Here is a 17,871-nt window from a genome sequence, read left to right as displayed (position 1 = left end):
TTACAATATGAGTGATGCCAGTCGTAATATATTTTATATCTTAGGATTTGCTACAACTCTAATCCCAATTTATATTCCTTTTCTCCTCTCAGACATCTCTTCCAACACAATCAGAGTATGAGGCTTGGGGGTCTAAGATGGAAATTCTTCGAGCATCTGGTGAAGGTGACCAGGCGAGGCTGTCTCAACTTCTCTTAGCTTCTACATCCATTTCCAATTTCAAACTAGAAAATGATGTGGTAAGATTGTATTGGAACATCACTTAGCTATCTTTTTCAGGAAGAGGAAACTTTCATATACTGATTTTTATCAGAATCAAAATCTACCTAATCTTTTCTTCTCAGGCCATCTAGTCATAGTACCAACCTGTGACCCCCTGATCCCAACCCCTTGCAGAGGTGGGGGCTTAGGGGCCCACTGCAGGGACTGAATGCATTATTGTTCCTTCCATCTCTGCAGTGGGTTCAACAAAACGTTGGGAAACCTTCCTTTTACTCCTCCTCTTGTAAGTTTCCTGCTTCCCTCTTCCTCTATTGATGATGAGCTTTGCATGGAATTGATTGCGGTAGTGGCTGTTGTTTGAACATGATGTACCAATTTAGTATAGGTAATAGGTAGGTGACCTCCTACCATATTATTTAGTGGACCCACCTATCCCTCTTTTTTTTATTATCTACATTAATCTACACTTCTTAACTTTCTCTTTTGCTTCCTAGAGAGGCTTGGTAGCTTAATACCTCTTTAGCATTGTTTATGAAACCATCTGTGTTGTGAGATTTATCGTAAGGTCCCTGTTCACCGTGAGGGTTGGGGGCTTGATGGCTGGTGGATATGTGATGCAGGTTGCACAGGTTGCTGGCTCTTTTCACCGCTTCCAGTGCACATGCAGGGTGACTACACTGGCCCCATTCTTGATGGGACAAAACTCATGAGGACAAATGACCGGGTTGTCAAAGTACATCATGGCTCAGTTCCAAGGTCCTGCATGTGTAAATGACCACATTCTTGATATTCATGATCCTTTGGGGACTCTTCTTTTATCTCCCAAGTCATTGGGAGGCCATAGTATCTTTTTTCATTTATCTAAAATTCCTCCTTGACCAAATGCAGGCATGGTGACAGATAAGTAAAATATCGAAAGTGCTCTAGGTTGTATAATGGAGTCTTCTCCTGAAACCCATCTACCTCCAAATCCTCTTAGACCTTAGGAAACACCCCTAAAGTTGGTGACCTCTGCACCTTCTGTACTGATTGTTGACGACCTATTCGAGGAAAAGGATTTCCCTGTGAAAAAAGGACTTAGCATTGTGACACTGGCACCATTTTCCCCAAGATCCAAATGTTTTTGTGCCTGTGTCCCCAACACAAAAAAGGAGCAAAAAATAGTTCCAACATTTTAATTACAGGCTCTTTGGAGCCTAAAAGAATACACTGAAGGAAAATACAGACCTGACTCAACCTTTGTTGACTTTAATTCCCTCTTTGGAGAGTCAAACTGGTCAAGGCTTCTTATATTGCAAGCTGACCAGGATATATCATTATTAAAAGTGGAAAATTACCTGTTGGCGTGATGCCTGTCACAAGCGATGAGCAGAAGACAAATTAAAAAAAGGGAATGGTTGGTTGAAATAACAACCAAAAACCAGTCAGAAAGTTATCAGAACATTAAAAATACAGATGACATAGATATAGTGTACAAGGCACACTAGTAGAGCCAAATCTGGATGAAGAAATAAAAGTCAAAATAATGTTATTAAATTCATCAAAGAAAGGATACAACAACATTCAAGACTGTAAAAGATGAAGCAAGTAAGGCAAGACAAAATATGAGCAAGACAGAGCAAGTCTCAATTCTGTAGTCATCTCACAGATAGAAAGATTATAGTGCTTTCAGTTCAACCAGACTATTTTAGTGTTTTACTTGAAGAGAGGATCCATGCAAAGGACAGTTACTGACTACCACTACTATGAGCAGATTTGGCCAAAAGTTATTGTTACCTCCCTGGTATACCTTATTGCTAAAGTGCCATAAATCAAGTTTTTATTTTATGTACCTTGTATTTTAATAACGCAATGTATAAAGTCACTGGTCATTGTTACTCATGAACTCTACTACACATATTGTCTGACACAATAATTCAATTGCTTTTCTTTGTTTAAGCATGATCTGATTTGTTTTATGAGTTTCTCAACTTAAGAGCCCTCATAATGAAAGAATGCCTTGATGAAGTCACATGGCCTCACCATAGAGTATTTATATTCCATGTTGAAGAAGTGTGACAAATGAGAGAGCTCTCGAACCAAGGGATCTCTTTCCCCTGTTTTGAGTATGAATGTCTCTCTGTACACTTTCTCTCCTCAATATTATTTAAACTTTTTCAGTTTTTTGTCAGTTTTCTCCCTGCTTGTTGCCCAACTTCTCTAACCATTACACCCTCACACTTCATTTCTAGTACCTCTTCACTGATATGATTATCAAGAAGGATACCATTGCTGGGATTGGAATTTATGTTTAAAACCAATAGTGGGACCTGTGGTGGTCTTATCAACCACCAATAATGTCTGAAAGTGAGTAGTATCAGTATGCCAGTTATACTGATACCTTCAAAACAGAAATGCCCAGGGATTTGAATCAAGGATTCCAGGGGTGGACTATCTCTTTGGGCAGGCTCTCAACATTTTTTCAAGTGCCCTTCTTAACTATTGTGGAGATAATTGTATACAGTGCTTGTAATTCTTAGTCCTAGTAAGTGGGTCCTCTCTAATTATTTTGATGCCATCCCCTTGAGGTAGGGTAAGGGGTGTGCATTTGGGAGTTGAGTTTCATTGGTGTCAATTGCAAATATGAAATTTGTGAAAAGTAGTGTAATTGATTTCTCTTGGAGGTTTTCAGGCATTGTTTTCCAGTTTATTATTCAAATGCATATTGTATTCCTTGAATTGTACCCAAATTGTCCTCACTTTCTCTGAGCACTGGGATGACTCCCAGTCATAGGTAATCACTGCTGGCAATGATATGATGAAGGTAGTAACAGTTTCAAAACATCCAATGGGACACCTGGACAATATTACCTTGGATAAAAAAAATTGGAACAAAGGATCATTCAAACATGTACAGTACCAAGGTAAAAACAAATAATGCTCTGACCAAATGCAAATACTGTCAGTCATTCACTTAGTCATATCCATCAGGAAACTGACCAAGAGAATCTGTCTGAATTTACGTAAGGGTTTGAAAATCTTATAGAAATGAGGCTAAATCTGCAGGACAATGTGGGAAAACAGTGTCTTCTCTATATCAGTTTCAATACTACTCATTTTGCTAGGATTTTAATCTTGGCTTTAGTAGAATGTGGAATAGTTTTCCTAGTGTACTTCTGAAATCTGATCTCCAAATGTTCAGGTGAGGAGCAAATTCATTCCTGCTTTCTGCTGACTCTTGAATTTCAGGTGTAGCAGTCGTATTTTCAGTTCTGTCATATTTATCTGTCACCTTTTCCAGTAAATTATCTCTTTCTCTGTAGGCTGATTTACATTTGAAACCCTCCTGAGTTTATGGTCTGTTTTCTTAGTCCATAAGGATTTTCAACTGAAGATTTAAAGAAAGGGAGAAAGAGGAAAGTTGAAGGCATGGATATCATGTAGTAATCATGATGCATTTAGTGCAATTCATAATATTGATAATATTAGGATTGATAATGATGGGATAGTAGGTGCACTCTGTGAAACAGTCATCAAAATTAAGGCATAGATCTTCAGATTAGAGAAAATGGGAATAGGTCTTAGATCAAACCTCCTATCACAGAGGGAATCAGTCAGCAGTATGCATCATAGCTGCAGCCAGATGTGAAATTTACATCAGTTTATTTCAGAAAATTTATTCAAATGAAATTTAGTACCATAGTGTCTGGTGGCATCTAATTTTGTGAAGAACTCAATTCTTATTCAGTACCCATCCTCGTATACTTAGGCATATGAAGATAGATGCTAGAGAAGGTGCTCTTAATATTATAACACATTCAAATTTCAGTTATGGTATGAAGTTATTATTATATATGTATATAGATTCTCAGAAAAGGAAATGTTATATTTTTACCCAGTAAAATTATGGTACATACACAGTTATCATGGAACTTCCACGATCATGGTGGCTTTTGCAGAACCTGGTGTACCTTATTCATAATGAGTGGGAGATTGAAAGTGCCCTTTTAAGGCCAAACATATGCAATGTTATAATTGCTTTAAGTCTGGGCATCCATCTCTCCTCAGCAAAATAAGTTATGCAGTAACTGTTCAAGACCAGTACATAGTGACAGCAGTAATGGCACAAAATGTAGTAGGTATAACTTGGATCCCCCTAGTGACAAGAGATGCTGTGAATATAAAAAAGGAAGAAGTTGCTGAGAACAAATCCAATGCAAGGTATGTTAGTATTTGGTATATGGAAGAATACCAAGTAGAAATAAAGAACTATGCTGAAGCTTTGAGAACCACCAAATCTGTATCTTATTGTCCTGTAAAGGATATTAGCAGTGTAACTAAGATGAATGAGAAATAGCCTTACAAAACTAAATCTCCCCGGCCCACTGCATTGTCCCGCAAAACAGTAATAGTGAACCCTGAGGTAAACAATGTATCTCACCTTAGCCAATCCTCCCCTTCCCCAGAGCACAGTTCTGAAATATTATCTCAGGCACTATCACTGCCTGATCTTGGGCAGGACACCCTTACAGTTCTACTTAATGCAATCAGAAGGGAGGGAGACAGCAATCACTGTCATCACCCTCAGTTAGAAAGACAACTCAAGAGTTCATAAAACAACACATTCTCCACCACTGACTACAAATATTAGTTATTATACATCAAATAAATTTGAGCTCATCTCCTCCAAAAGAAGTAGTGTTGACTAGATGGAATGTGGGCAAGATACAACCCGAGAGTCCCGTGCAGAAACCCAAGTACTCTTTAAACAGAGTCACAGAAAGCAAGTGTAAGAAAACATATTATGAAGCCACTCTATGAAGACCACGCACGACATTCATCCATGGAAAGTTGAGATAGATTTCAAATATCAAATGAGAAGACTTCATTTAAGGGTTCATCAAAAAAATTATCTTCTCTGCCATACTTTTGAGAAAGCATATTAGGTAATAATAAATACAGTTCAGGTATGAACAATGAAATATATACTGTAATTCTTCACCACTAGTCAGAGACTGCACAAGGAGGAACAGCAGTCATTGCTCATGAGTCGTCACAGCGCCCAACACCAACGTGCAGACTGCTGCCGAAACCTTCATTTTCAACGAGCAGCTTACAGCATGTTCCATATACCTTACTCATGACTTGAACTTCACTTATAATGACATCCAGAATTTAATCAGTCAACCTTCTGTCCAATTTTTACCCCAAGGGGAGTTTAATGCATATACAGTAAACCTATATGGTGTAAAGGAAGTGTGGATGATAAGGGTAGTATCTCAGAAGATATTGTAGGTAACAATATTACAGTACTCAATAATAGTAATGAATTTTCTTAATATCCATAAAAATGTCTATACACTACAACTACTAACCTGAGCTCATATGATATTGAAATCCCAGTTCATGGTAAACCAGTGGTAAATACTCCTATAAAATCTCCTAAATGGAAGGTAGATGAAAAAGTGTATTGAAGGTGGTTATGATGACTGTTGACATTTTTATGTCTCATATAGAGGTATATGAATTTCTTACTAAATCAACCCTAAATTGAGCAAAACCTTTGGCATTATGATAAGAATTACAAGCAAACTTGCATGCTGTGGCCAAACCATATAGCTATTTAAAAAATGCCAAAAGGGACTCATTGGTTTATTACATTAGTGGCATAAAGTAAAAAAACTTTATCCACAGTGGTTTGGAAAAAATCTTAAAAACTGAATGGCAAATTCATTCTAGATCCTTTTCCTATCTTAAAATATATGGTAACATTATATCCCTTCCTCAAGAACTTGCAGCAAAATGCAAGAACATTTCTTAAAAATTATCCAGCAGAAAAACTTTTCTTCACAATTTTATGATATCTGCAATGCACAGATTTTTCTTGATCTTAAGGAGAATAATCTAGATCCTTATACTGCAAAATTTGTTACCTTAAAAGAATTGAAAGATGCCTTAGAGAAATCTGAACCATTTCCCAGAAATAACCAAAGAGCTGGAAGGCTACAAAACCAAATTCAGTAAGGATTTGCTAAGCAATGTCAAACAGAAGACTTTCTGATCTAGGGAAAAGCACATGGAGCCACATGGCATTTTAAAGGGATTATTTGAGGTAGATACTAAAGGAGATATAAGATTTTAAAAATTCTTTGTATCAAGAGTAAGAGTTGGAAATCACACATCTAATTCCTTCCTACATGGGGTCCCATAAGATAGTTTTCTCATTTTCACTTGTTTTGCCATTGTTATCAACAGTATTCAGGAGAAAATATATAGTCCTACACTGTGATATGAATAGATGGCAAGAGTAATGGTCATAACTACTATTAAATAAAAACGAGTACAAGAAGATGCAAGAAATAGGCTACCAGGGATCTGGCTGTAGCTTGAACAGAAGGGTTGACATCAGTTTGATTTGCCTTAGAACTGGGCTTACTAGATTAACCCATAATTTAATTTTGCATAGAAGTATTGCCTCAGAGGGTGCCCACTGTGATAGTCCCTAATCTGTTTGATGCATTCTAGCACACTTTCCAGGTATGCCAGTTAGATGGTAAGAATAACACGGAATTTTCATGTGACAATGAGGATGATGAAAACCTCATGGGGTATCTATGTCAGGATTTTTAAGGAAATATTAATATTTTTATTTGTATATTTATTCCTTTTCTGATAAGAAAAGCCCCTTGATAGCTTGAATAAAAAAAGGGCTCAGAATAACAGAGGTTGCAGCACTTTGCCTTATAGCCTAAACCCATTATCAAAGCAGACTAAATCAGTTCGAGGATCCTCCTAGGTAGTTGATCAGTTACACAAAATTTATGGGTTTCTGGTGAGACAACTAATGTTTTTTAATAACACTGATTTGTTTCCATAAAGCCTCACTACTTTCACACTACTTTCACTTTCACACTACTTTCTTCCCATCTTTCCTTGTAACTGATTCGTTTAATCTAAAACAAATGAATGATTCAGACAAAACAATAAGTGATACATTTGCTACCAGTAAGCCTTTGGAACCAGTGTCCATACACTATCTGTGGAGAATCAGGGAAGTTTCTCATAGATGCGCAGAAGTCTATGTAAAAATAGTGAGTTTGTATTAAAAAGATTTGTTTTAAAAAATGAAATGTTTAACATGGGAATTCTGTGTATAAGTAATGATTTTGTATGAAGAAATTATAATAATAAAGGAGAGGAATTGCTCTTGATATCTTGATAATGTAATCAGATGGTCTTTGTAGTGGTGAAGATAATTTTGTTTGGCAATATATCCACCCCAAAATCAGGATAGGCAATATTCAGCCCAGTTTTAAGAGCAATGTTCAAATCACCTTACTGGGTGCAGAACTGAATTGATGAAATTCATTTAAATTAGGTTGAAATAGACATAAATAGTATCAGGGTTATTATGGGGATAAAAAACAATGATACCCAAGCAAAGGTATTCATATGGGAGTATGTGAAGTGAGTGCAATATGCACTATGAAAGAGAGAATAACTTACGCTGATATTATATTTTGAATTTTGTTAGAGGATTGCCACAATAGATTGCCATAATTTTATGTTGCAGCAAAATAATTGTCTCAGGTGTTCGTTGTCTTTCCAACAGATGCCAAATGAAGCAGCAGTCTTTTTTTATGAGTTTTTTTTTTCAGCATAAAATTTTACATAGATAATAAGAACCAACAAGCAAATTTCTTTAGACAACTAGTGTAGGCATTCTAGTGGACTAATTTGTGACTTGCATAAGAAGCCTGAATAATATTTGGAAGAATGAGTGATAGCTTACCTGTGCATCCCATTCATAATGAGAGAATGACTCTCACCTGATCTGGATCCCATTTTCATTATTGTGAAAACTTGTTCAGCAGAAATCATGACAAATGAAGCCACCAAGCACTTCTGTGTTGTGCCCAAGTAGTCACACACTGTACATTGATATGTAGCCTAGTACTAAAACTCTGTAAATCTGAGTTATAGGACTTGAACTACTTTGGATATAGCAAGTACTGTATATAGAAATTTTACTATTTGAGTGTTTTACTGATGAAACAAATATTTTGACATCTGGTGGCTCAGATATTACTGTATTTATTTTGCACAGCAGAAATTACGACTTGCCACCCCTTCATAAATAGGTATAAGTTGCATTACATGAGCAAGGATTTTATACAGACTTCTATGACATATACTGAGACAGCTTACTACCACTCTGATTTACACTTAACAGTTAGGTTCAAACATAAATGCAGTTATAAACCATGAATTACTTGTAATTAATTCATTCGATGTAATGTAATAACTTGCTTATGTATATTATCTAGCTCTTTAAATTTCATCAAGAAACTAGTGTTACTACGTTTAGTAGTTAGATTTTGCAATAACAATTAGTTTATTTTCTCAGGTTCCTTCAACAACCACAACACCGTCCAGTAAAGGATATTTGGCTCCTGCAACTACAACAATGGATCCTCTGATACAGAAAGAGCTGGAAGAAAAGGCACAGAAAGAATTAGAAGAAAAGCAAATGGTGGAAGCCAGTCAAAAGCAATCAATGATAAGTCAACTTCAGTCTAATAATGTAGACACTCTTGATGACTGTGCACAGCTTTTGTCCACAATGGCATCTATAATTGGAAATGGAGATTTAGTTGATATAAAAGGAAAAGATGCAGCAGTAAAAGTGGTATGTAACACAAACAATGAAGTACATTCCTCAATGAAATACCAATTCTGTATTGTTCATAGCTTCATTCTGTGATTACTAATATCGTTTGCTGTATATAGATTAATGTTTACAGTATATATACAGTATTTATGAATATTGGGGTCATTCTGTACAATATTATATCTTGTGAAATATAGCAGTAATCAATTAAACCAACAGATTAGTGGCACCTGCACAGCCTCTGTCTTGCTGAACACCACCATCAACGACCCAAAGGATGCTGAGAGTCTTGTGTCAAACAACATGCAAGCGATTTCTTCTCTCGTTACAGTGAGTTTCCTGAATACTGTATTGTCCATAAAAGCTATGATCATTAAATGAGTTTAATACATTGATTATATATATATATATATATATATATATATATATATATATATATATATATATATATATATATATATATATATATATATATATATATATATATACCTGTAGATATATATATATATATATATATATATATATATATATATATATATATATATATATATATATATATATATATATATAGTCGACCCACTGTATTCGTGGGGTTAGGTACCACAGCCACCGCGAATACCAAAAATCAGCAGTATTTTGGAACCCCCATCTCTAAAAATGCTTACAGCAGTGTATTTTAATAGTTGAAGTATAGGGAGTTAATTCGTAACATACCAACGCTTGCCATATAACTAACATCTGCGATTCAGCAATCCTGCGGGTGTTTTAACATTGATCTGGCAAATAGCTGTTTTGTGTAAATTCAGCTTTTGTTTGTCCGCTTGGAAACCAAGCAAATTCCGTTTGCAGGAGATCACAAGTGGATTCAGCGTTCTTTCATCCAGTGACCTGAACGTGATCCGATAGGGCACTTACAGACTGTATCTTATTGCATGATGGGAAATTCTTGTGATCGACCTATGGAACTTTTGGGTCTGGATATAATTGGTTTTGCGGGCGGGAAACTGAAATATACGTGCATACGTCTGTTACGAAATGTTTAGTGCATTTTTCTGGTGTGTCGAGCCAGTTACAGAGGACGTGTGAGACACACAGGGAAACTGAGTTTTTCCTTTGCTGAGAGTGAGTGTTGAACTTTGTTCTCTTTCAGATGCTTTTGTTTATCAGTATTCTCTATATATTTTAAATGTGATTGTATTACGATTTATATTTAATTAATGATGGGTATTTTCTTTTCTACAGAAATGTTTCTGTGGACCTGTGTTCAGTGACAAAAATGCTCTGATTTAATGAGCATTTCGTTTGAAGTGAGGGTTAATAACCCACCTTCTTTGCTTATTTCTAGGTAATTGGTTAATAAGAAGGTATGAGAGAGAGAGAGAGAGATGGATAGATTCTTCGTAGCTGTGTGTGTATATATATATATACAGTACAGTATATATATATATATATATATAGCTTGAAATACATAGATACACATATGTATGTATGTATGTATATATTAGATATATATCTCAAGCCTTAAAATTTAAACATTTTACAAATTTCTTTTGTAATTATAGCATTAAGTTTATACATGCCTTGACTGATATTCATGTTATGGCCATACCTTTCTTTTATAAACCTAGATTCCGTGTTATTCCTTTCCAGTGCATTATTAGAATACACTATTTTTTTTGCCCCTTCAGTACTGTATATCGTGATTGTTCTCACTAACATACAAAAATTCCACTGTTCACCTGTGCATATCTTACACATTTTTTTTATTCTGTTCTATTCTCTATTCCGGTGCTTTACCCATTTGACCAGTATAAAAGTTATCAGGATACATGTCATTTTATATAAACACATCCTTTATTATTTTCAGGAGAGCTCTTTATAAGTACGTTTCATTGTTATATTGTTCTTAAATGTGACATTATCGTCAAAATGCTTCAGATGGGGGATATCTTTCACATTATTATATGGTAGTGCAAGCAGTTTTATTGGGTTGTAAGGTTCTTTTTTGTTTTGATATAGGGCCTAATTTTCTCCTTCTAAAGCATTGTCTAATACACAGTTGGGATATTTCAGTTTTTTAGCTTTATTCCTAATCGTAGCTATTTCATCATCAGTATATTCGGGGCTACATATATGTAATGATCTTAAAAATACAGATGTGAACACTGATTTCCTAACCTTGTTGCTTTAACCAAAGTAAAAATGCACATGAGAAGAAATAATAGGTTTTCTGCAAACACTGTATTTAAACCCATCACTATTTCTGTGTATTAGGCAATCCAAAAAGGATGGGCACCCATCCTTTTCCATTGATGGTACTAATTGATTGAATTTGACAAAAAAGTTCATTACATCTTCGTTCCCTGACCATACACAAAACATGCTGTCAGCATACCTGAACCATACAACATTGCGTAGAATTATCTTGTTTAATATTTTCTTTTAAAAAAATTCCATATACAAATTACTTTACACTGGGGATAGAGGGTTTCCCTTCGCCATACCAAGATTTTTTTAGTAAAATTTCCCACTGAATTAAAATTTACACTTTTCCACATATTTTAATTAGTTCAGTTAGTGATCTTAGAAAATGGGATATCCAGCGGTGTTTCCTCTAATATTTCCGATAAAAATTCCTGCAGAGAGTCAATTGGCACCTTTGTGAGTAATGATACTACATCAAAACTCACAAGCCTAGATTCACTATTAATTTGTACATCACTTAGTTTATTTATCAGGTCCACATTATTCCTGATATTAAAATCAGAGGTGGTACCAACCAATGAGTTTAGAATATCCACGAGGTAATTTCCTAGATTGTAAAATGCGGAACCAACTGAGCTGATAATTGGCCCGGCAGGGAAATTTATTTTGTAAACTCTTATTGTGCCATACATATATGATAGCAATGGAGAAGTCACACATAACCTTTTTATTAGGCTTTCGTTTCCTTTTTATAACTTTTCTTTTTCCCATTAAAATTGTTATTCACATTGTCTGATGGTTTTTTTAAGTTCTCTGTATGTGTTATCCACCAGTCAAACGACTATCCATTTTTTTATCTGCTCAGTCCTATTTAAAATTACCAGACAACCTGATTTGTCTCTCTTCGTCATGTGTATATTTTTTCAGTTCATTGATGGGAATCATGAATCTTTTGGGGACATATATAAATAAATTGTTACAGTAGCATTGGGATACGTACAGTTTGTAATCTCACAGAGATTTGGTAATCACTGTGATGTCTTAACTGTAGAGCAGTAAATTCCTAAGTTTCAGTTTAAAGTATTTTCATAATTCTGTTACAGTTTTTTTATATTGTTCAGCTTGACATTAAAAGAGAAAATACATTACTGTTGTTGATATGTGTATGTATAAGCATAATCAATTACTCATAGCATGCAAAAAGTAACTGTACTTTTATTCAGCTGCATTTCCAGTGAATAATTGCTCCCTCTTTGTGGGTAATGTGATTATTATTTTTTTTTCAGGGAACAAGTGACAAAATCATTGAGGATCTTATTTTACCATCAGACATGAAGAACACGAAAAACGGAGACTATGGTGATGTTAATGCTCCTGCAGACTCTGAGCTAAAAGAGCGGGCACTCAAGGTACCTGAATTTTATTTATTTTTTTTTTTCATTGCCTTTGTGTCTGATTTTTTTTTTTGTATCACAGTGAGAATGTTTCTAGTATGGGCAGCATTGTTATTTAAAAGGAAAATCGGTAAGTTTCCCGCTAAACTATTTTTCTGTCGTTGCTATGATAACTTTACACTACTGCAAATGCTGTAGATTTAGAAGATTTAATACTGAAGTCATCTTAAATTGTTTTAATAGTCGGAAACATTTGCTAGCAGCTGTGGGTAGTTTAGCCTTGCGAATGACTCATTTGGGTTTCTATTGCTCTACTGCATATTTTTTTCCAAGAACTTTGGTTAATTCTGTACCTCTGTGGTGTATTTATTTAAGAGATATTTTTTTTCTAAATATCAGTCAGCTAAAATCACTTTTGTGCAAAGGTGACTAGTACATATTTATTGTGCCACTTTTAACATGTTAATAGTGATGATATTATGTGAGGAGTGTTATGTAACGATAAGAAAGTATTATCCAAGATGTAAAATGAAATATATTGAAAATTATGAAAATGAAATGTTTAAGTGGGGTAAAAAGAAACTTGCAATCCCTGCATGTTGACTGTTTGAATAACTGAAGGATTTATTTCCACATACATAGCCAGTATGTTGGCGAAGCCTACTTCCAGAAAGATAACAAAAAAAGAGTCCTCCCGGAAGCTTAGTGTTGCATAAGAGACGGTTTGTTACGAATTCATCAGTACAATGTCGCAAACTCTGCAAAGGGCTGTATACTTATTTGGATCTGGCTTCACCTGGTCTAGGGTCTTTCAGCCATCTTGTGTTAACCCTTAAACGCCTATTGGACGTATTATACGTCGACTAAAATTGTCTGTTGGGTGCCGAGTGGACGTACCGTACGTCAACTACAAAAAATTTCAACCTTCGGTCAACTTTGACTCGGCCGAAATGGTCGAAAAACGCAATTGTAAGCTAAAACTCTTATATTCGAGTAATATTCAATCATGTACCTTCATTTTGCAACAAATTGGAAGTCTCTAGCACAATATTTCGATTTATGGTGAATTTTTGAAAAAACTTTTTTCCTATGCACGGGCGGTAACAGCCGAAAATTTCATAAATTCTTTCGTCATTTTGTCGTAATTTTTGTACTGTTCTATATTAGCCGTTACATAAAGTTTTTTATATGAAAATGTGTGCAATTTCATGTACAATACAGCAAAATACAACCCATGGTTGTAGCTTTTATCAGTTTGGAAATATTTTCATATAAACCACAATAACTACCAAAATTTCAACCTTCGGTCAACTTTGACTCGACCGAAATGGTCAAAAAACGCAATTTTAAGCTAAAACTCTTACGATCTAGTAATATTCAATCATTTACCTTCATTTTGCAACCAATTGGAAGTCTCTAGCACAATATTTCGATTTATGGTGAGTTTTGAAAAAACTTTTTCCTTATATCCGCGCCAGAAATTCTTTCATCACGTTGTCATAATGTTTGCACTGTTTTATATTAGTCGTTACATAAAGTTTTATATATGGAAATGTGCGCAATTTCATGTAGAATACAACAGAAAATAACTCATGGTTGTAGCTTTTATCAGTTTTGAAATATTTTCATATAAATCACGATAACTGCCAAAATTTCAAGCTTTGGTCAACTTTAACTCGACCGAAATGGTAAAAAAACGCAATTATAAGCTAAAACTCTTACATTCTAGTAATATTCAATCATGTACCTTCATTTTGCAACAAATTGGAAGTCTCTAGCACAATATTTCGATTTATGGTGAATTTCTGAAAAAAAAAATTTTTTTCCTTACGTCTGCGCTAGCGGTAACTTGGCGAACATCTCAGAAATTCTTTCGTCATGTTGTCGTAATGTTTGCATCGTTTTACATTAGTCGTTACATAAACTTTTATATATGAAAATGTGCGCAATTTCATGTAGAATACAACAGAAAATAGCTCATGGTTGTAGCTTTTATCAGTTTTGAAATATTTTCACATAAATCACGATAACTGCCAAAGTTTCAACCTTCGGTCAACTTTAACTCGACAAAAATGGTCAAAAAACGCAATTGTAAGCTAAAACTCTTACATTCTAGTAATATTCAATCATTTAACTTCATTTTGCAATAAATTGGAAGTCTCTAGCACAATATTTCGATTTATGGTGAATTTTTTAAAAAACATTTTCCTTACGTGTAACTGCGTGGTAACTCGGCCGAACATCTCAGAAATTCTTTCGTCTCGTTGTCATAATATTTGCACCGCTTTATATTAGTCGTTACATAAAGTTTTATATATGAAAATGTGCGCAATTTCATGTACAATACAACAAAAAATAACTCATGGTTGTAGCTTTTATCAGTTTTGAAATATTTCCATATAAATCACGATAAATAGAAAAATTCGACTTTCGGTCAACTTTAACTCTACCGAAATGGTCGAAAACTGCAATTGTAAGCTAAAACACTTACAGTCTAGTAATATTCAATCAATTAGCTTCATTTTTCAACAAACGGGAAGTCTCTAGCACAATATTTTGATTTATGGTGAATTTTTGAAAAAAAATTTTTTTACGTCCAGCGTGTGCATGAATTCATGCATCATTTTGTGATAATATTTTCTCTGTGTTGCTTTGATCATTTTAAAATTTGTTATATACCAAAATCATCGCAATTTAGTGTACAATACAACTAAAAAAAATTAACTCATTAGCTTTAACCGTTTTGCTTACAGCGCGATTTGTATACAATTATATACAAGTTTTTTTTTTTTGCTGTCATATATTCCAATATTTATATATGATAATGATATTTTTTTTCATTTCTAATGGTTGCATACTAAACTTCAGGCAATGACAAAAAAATGAGCCAAAAATGAACTCTTAATCTTAAAAACTAAGTGTGCTGTGATTTTTTGAAAAAAACTTTTTTTCCGCTTCGGCGCTAACTCACCGAACGCCGCCAGCATACGGGAGACGTTTTTGTAAATAGGGCTTCAGCGTTAAAGGGTTAAAAGCCTGTTAGTACCATTTTTTCTTTTTTTCTTTTTAGGCAGGGTTTTCCTTCTGCAGGCACTCCCCCCTAGTGCAGGATCATCACTGATCACTCATTGTTTCTTTATCAACAAGTACACTAAACTCTCTTTACCAATATCCCTTTAAGAATTGAACAGTCGAGAGCAGTAAGTCAGCCCAGGCATGTCTCAGGCGGGTTTAAATGTACCGTTTGTGAAACAACAGAAACAACTCTGGGTGACAAAGCTGAGATTCACTCTTCATGCAGGCAAACATGTACTAGAGATCCTCAAAAATTCCCAAGCTGAGGGACATTTTTATCTTAAAAATCCAAGATCCCAAGACTAGGTTGTCACCTTGAGTCTCTGTGTCACTGAGCTGCGCTTTGATTGTTGCCGTAAGAGTTGCCATAAAGTCACCTATGGTCCATTTTATATGATCTGAACATTTTCCTGCAAAACTTGTTCAAGTATCATGGCACAGAATAAGGATTATCATATGATATGCTCAGGAAGTTTTCATAAGATACTTCCCATCCTTAGGGGTTAATGCAGCCTTGAATTACTCTAAAGGTTTTATCTGTAAGCAGATTTGTGGGATTATTCAGATGATGCATTACAAAAATAACTTAAGAAGAACCCAGAAAATGAAAAACTTGTATATTAATGTGGTAATGCTACAGGGGTTTATCCATCAGTCTTAGGTTATGTGACTTGTTCCTTGGGTATGGTAGTGTGAAATTAAAAATATCTTTATCTTTATAGATACTGTACACATCAGTTTTAATATTTTAAGCTCACATCACAAAATGGCAATTCACTTATTTACACTGCAATAGAAAGCAACAAAACAACTTTGAATTTGAGAACATTTGTCCCCAACACTACGATCATGAGAATTACAGTAAATGCACGTAAGTAAATTCTATATCCTATTATTAATTTTGCTTTTTGTGAATATAGCAACTCTTACTACATCTTGTACCTAAATAGCACACTAATTAACAAACAGAATCTTTTACATATCTGGTTTATCTTTCAAATAACAATAGTATGTAAAGCTTCAAAGATCACAAATGAGAGACTCAGAATATTCAACATTAAAATCACTGGCATGGTATAAGAGAAACTGGTATTGTTTCACAACTATAAATGTAAAATTATGTTTTATTGAGTAATGCTTCAAAGCAGAATAGCAAAAATTTCTCTGACAACTACAAGTAAACCCAGTACAGGTACCTTTATTGATGTTACTGTATCAGCTTTTGAGGCTCCCCAAAATCGAGTCTTCTGCAGGACTTTGATTCCTATATTGCCAAATGTTTGGGCACCCAGTCAATTCCTGTCATACAAATGTAAGCAATGAACCAGCTCTATGTTAAATCCAGCACCTTTATAGATGCCAGCATTTGATCTCTTGAGGCTCCATAAATTTGTGTCAGCTACTTGGGCTTGACTTCCTTTGTGGCAAAAGCTACTACTGCCAAAAGTTTGGGCACCTTACCACCACTTATTGCACAAAGGGAAGATATGAGGCAGGTACAGTATTTGCTTGAACTGCAGTTGAAAAGGGAACAAGTCTTGTACATTAACCCCATGTTGTACTAACTTCAAAAAAGAATAAAATACAACATAAAAGTCCTGATAAAGGTAATGTGTAGTATTGGAAGAGAAATTCTTAGTGTAAAAGCCAAGAAACACATCACATTCAGGGAGGCAAGACAAATATTAATATGAAAGTTCTTATACAAAATGTAATCATAGAATACCAGCAAAAACAGGCTTGGCCCCAGGCAGAAGAAAAGCACTGAAATTGAACATAGAACATCAAGCAATCCTTGTCTCTTTGGCCTTGGGGATCAGCAGCAGGTTCCTCGAGCATTTAGAAAAGCGGAAACAGGTCTCTCAGCAACAAAGAGACTAGAATGTAGCCCTTCAGCCCAGATTGGACTGTATCTACCAACTTGGTTGAGAAATTTGCCTGTTACCTTGATTGCAGACCCCAGAATTGTACCAGGTAAAGCTAGTCCATCAAATCCCAGTAAGGCAATGCCTGCTGATCAGGCGCATTGATCTCTTTTGACCTTAGCACTAATTTCTCAGAACGGCCTTGCCAGGGACTGTCTTAAGTTCCCTGGAAAAAATGAACCACACCAGGCAAACAGAAATGCCAATCTAAGAAGATCCCCAATAGAGGGCTGCCCTTTGGAAAGTAAATACTTGAAATTATGTCAATAGAATTGTAGTAGGTCCTTGACTTACGGCAGGGGATCCATTCCAGTGCCATGCCACAATTCGGTGTTTTGCCATTATAGAGACTTTATCAGCATTTACGGCGCCGTAACTTGGTGTTTGGCGCTGTAACTTG

General features: G+C 35.1%; 1 protein-coding gene across 1 annotated transcript in view; it reads left to right on the top strand.

The window, feature by feature from the left end:
• The window catches only part of LOC136852501 (polycystin-1-like protein 2), a 142,348-nt gene that overhangs the window by 27,568 nt on the left and 96,909 nt on the right, over positions 1-17,871 (top strand). Inside the window, exons 9-12 of the mRNA XM_067127175.1 lie at positions 93-239; positions 8,609-8,890; positions 9,092-9,202; positions 12,364-12,486. Of these exons, the coding sequence (XP_066983276.1) occupies positions 93-239; positions 8,609-8,890; positions 9,092-9,202; positions 12,364-12,486 (663 nt within the window). The remainder of the gene's footprint in view (positions 1-92; positions 240-8,608; positions 8,891-9,091; positions 9,203-12,363; positions 12,487-17,871) is intronic.

The sequence above is a fragment of the Macrobrachium rosenbergii genome, chromosome 25 (assembly GCF_040412425.1).
Source record: "Macrobrachium rosenbergii isolate ZJJX-2024 chromosome 25, ASM4041242v1, whole genome shotgun sequence".
NCBI classification, from domain to species: domain Eukaryota; kingdom Metazoa; phylum Arthropoda; class Malacostraca; order Decapoda; family Palaemonidae; genus Macrobrachium; species Macrobrachium rosenbergii.
Note: the sequence above shows the minus strand (reverse complement) of the source record. Positions and strands in the feature narration are given on the sequence as shown.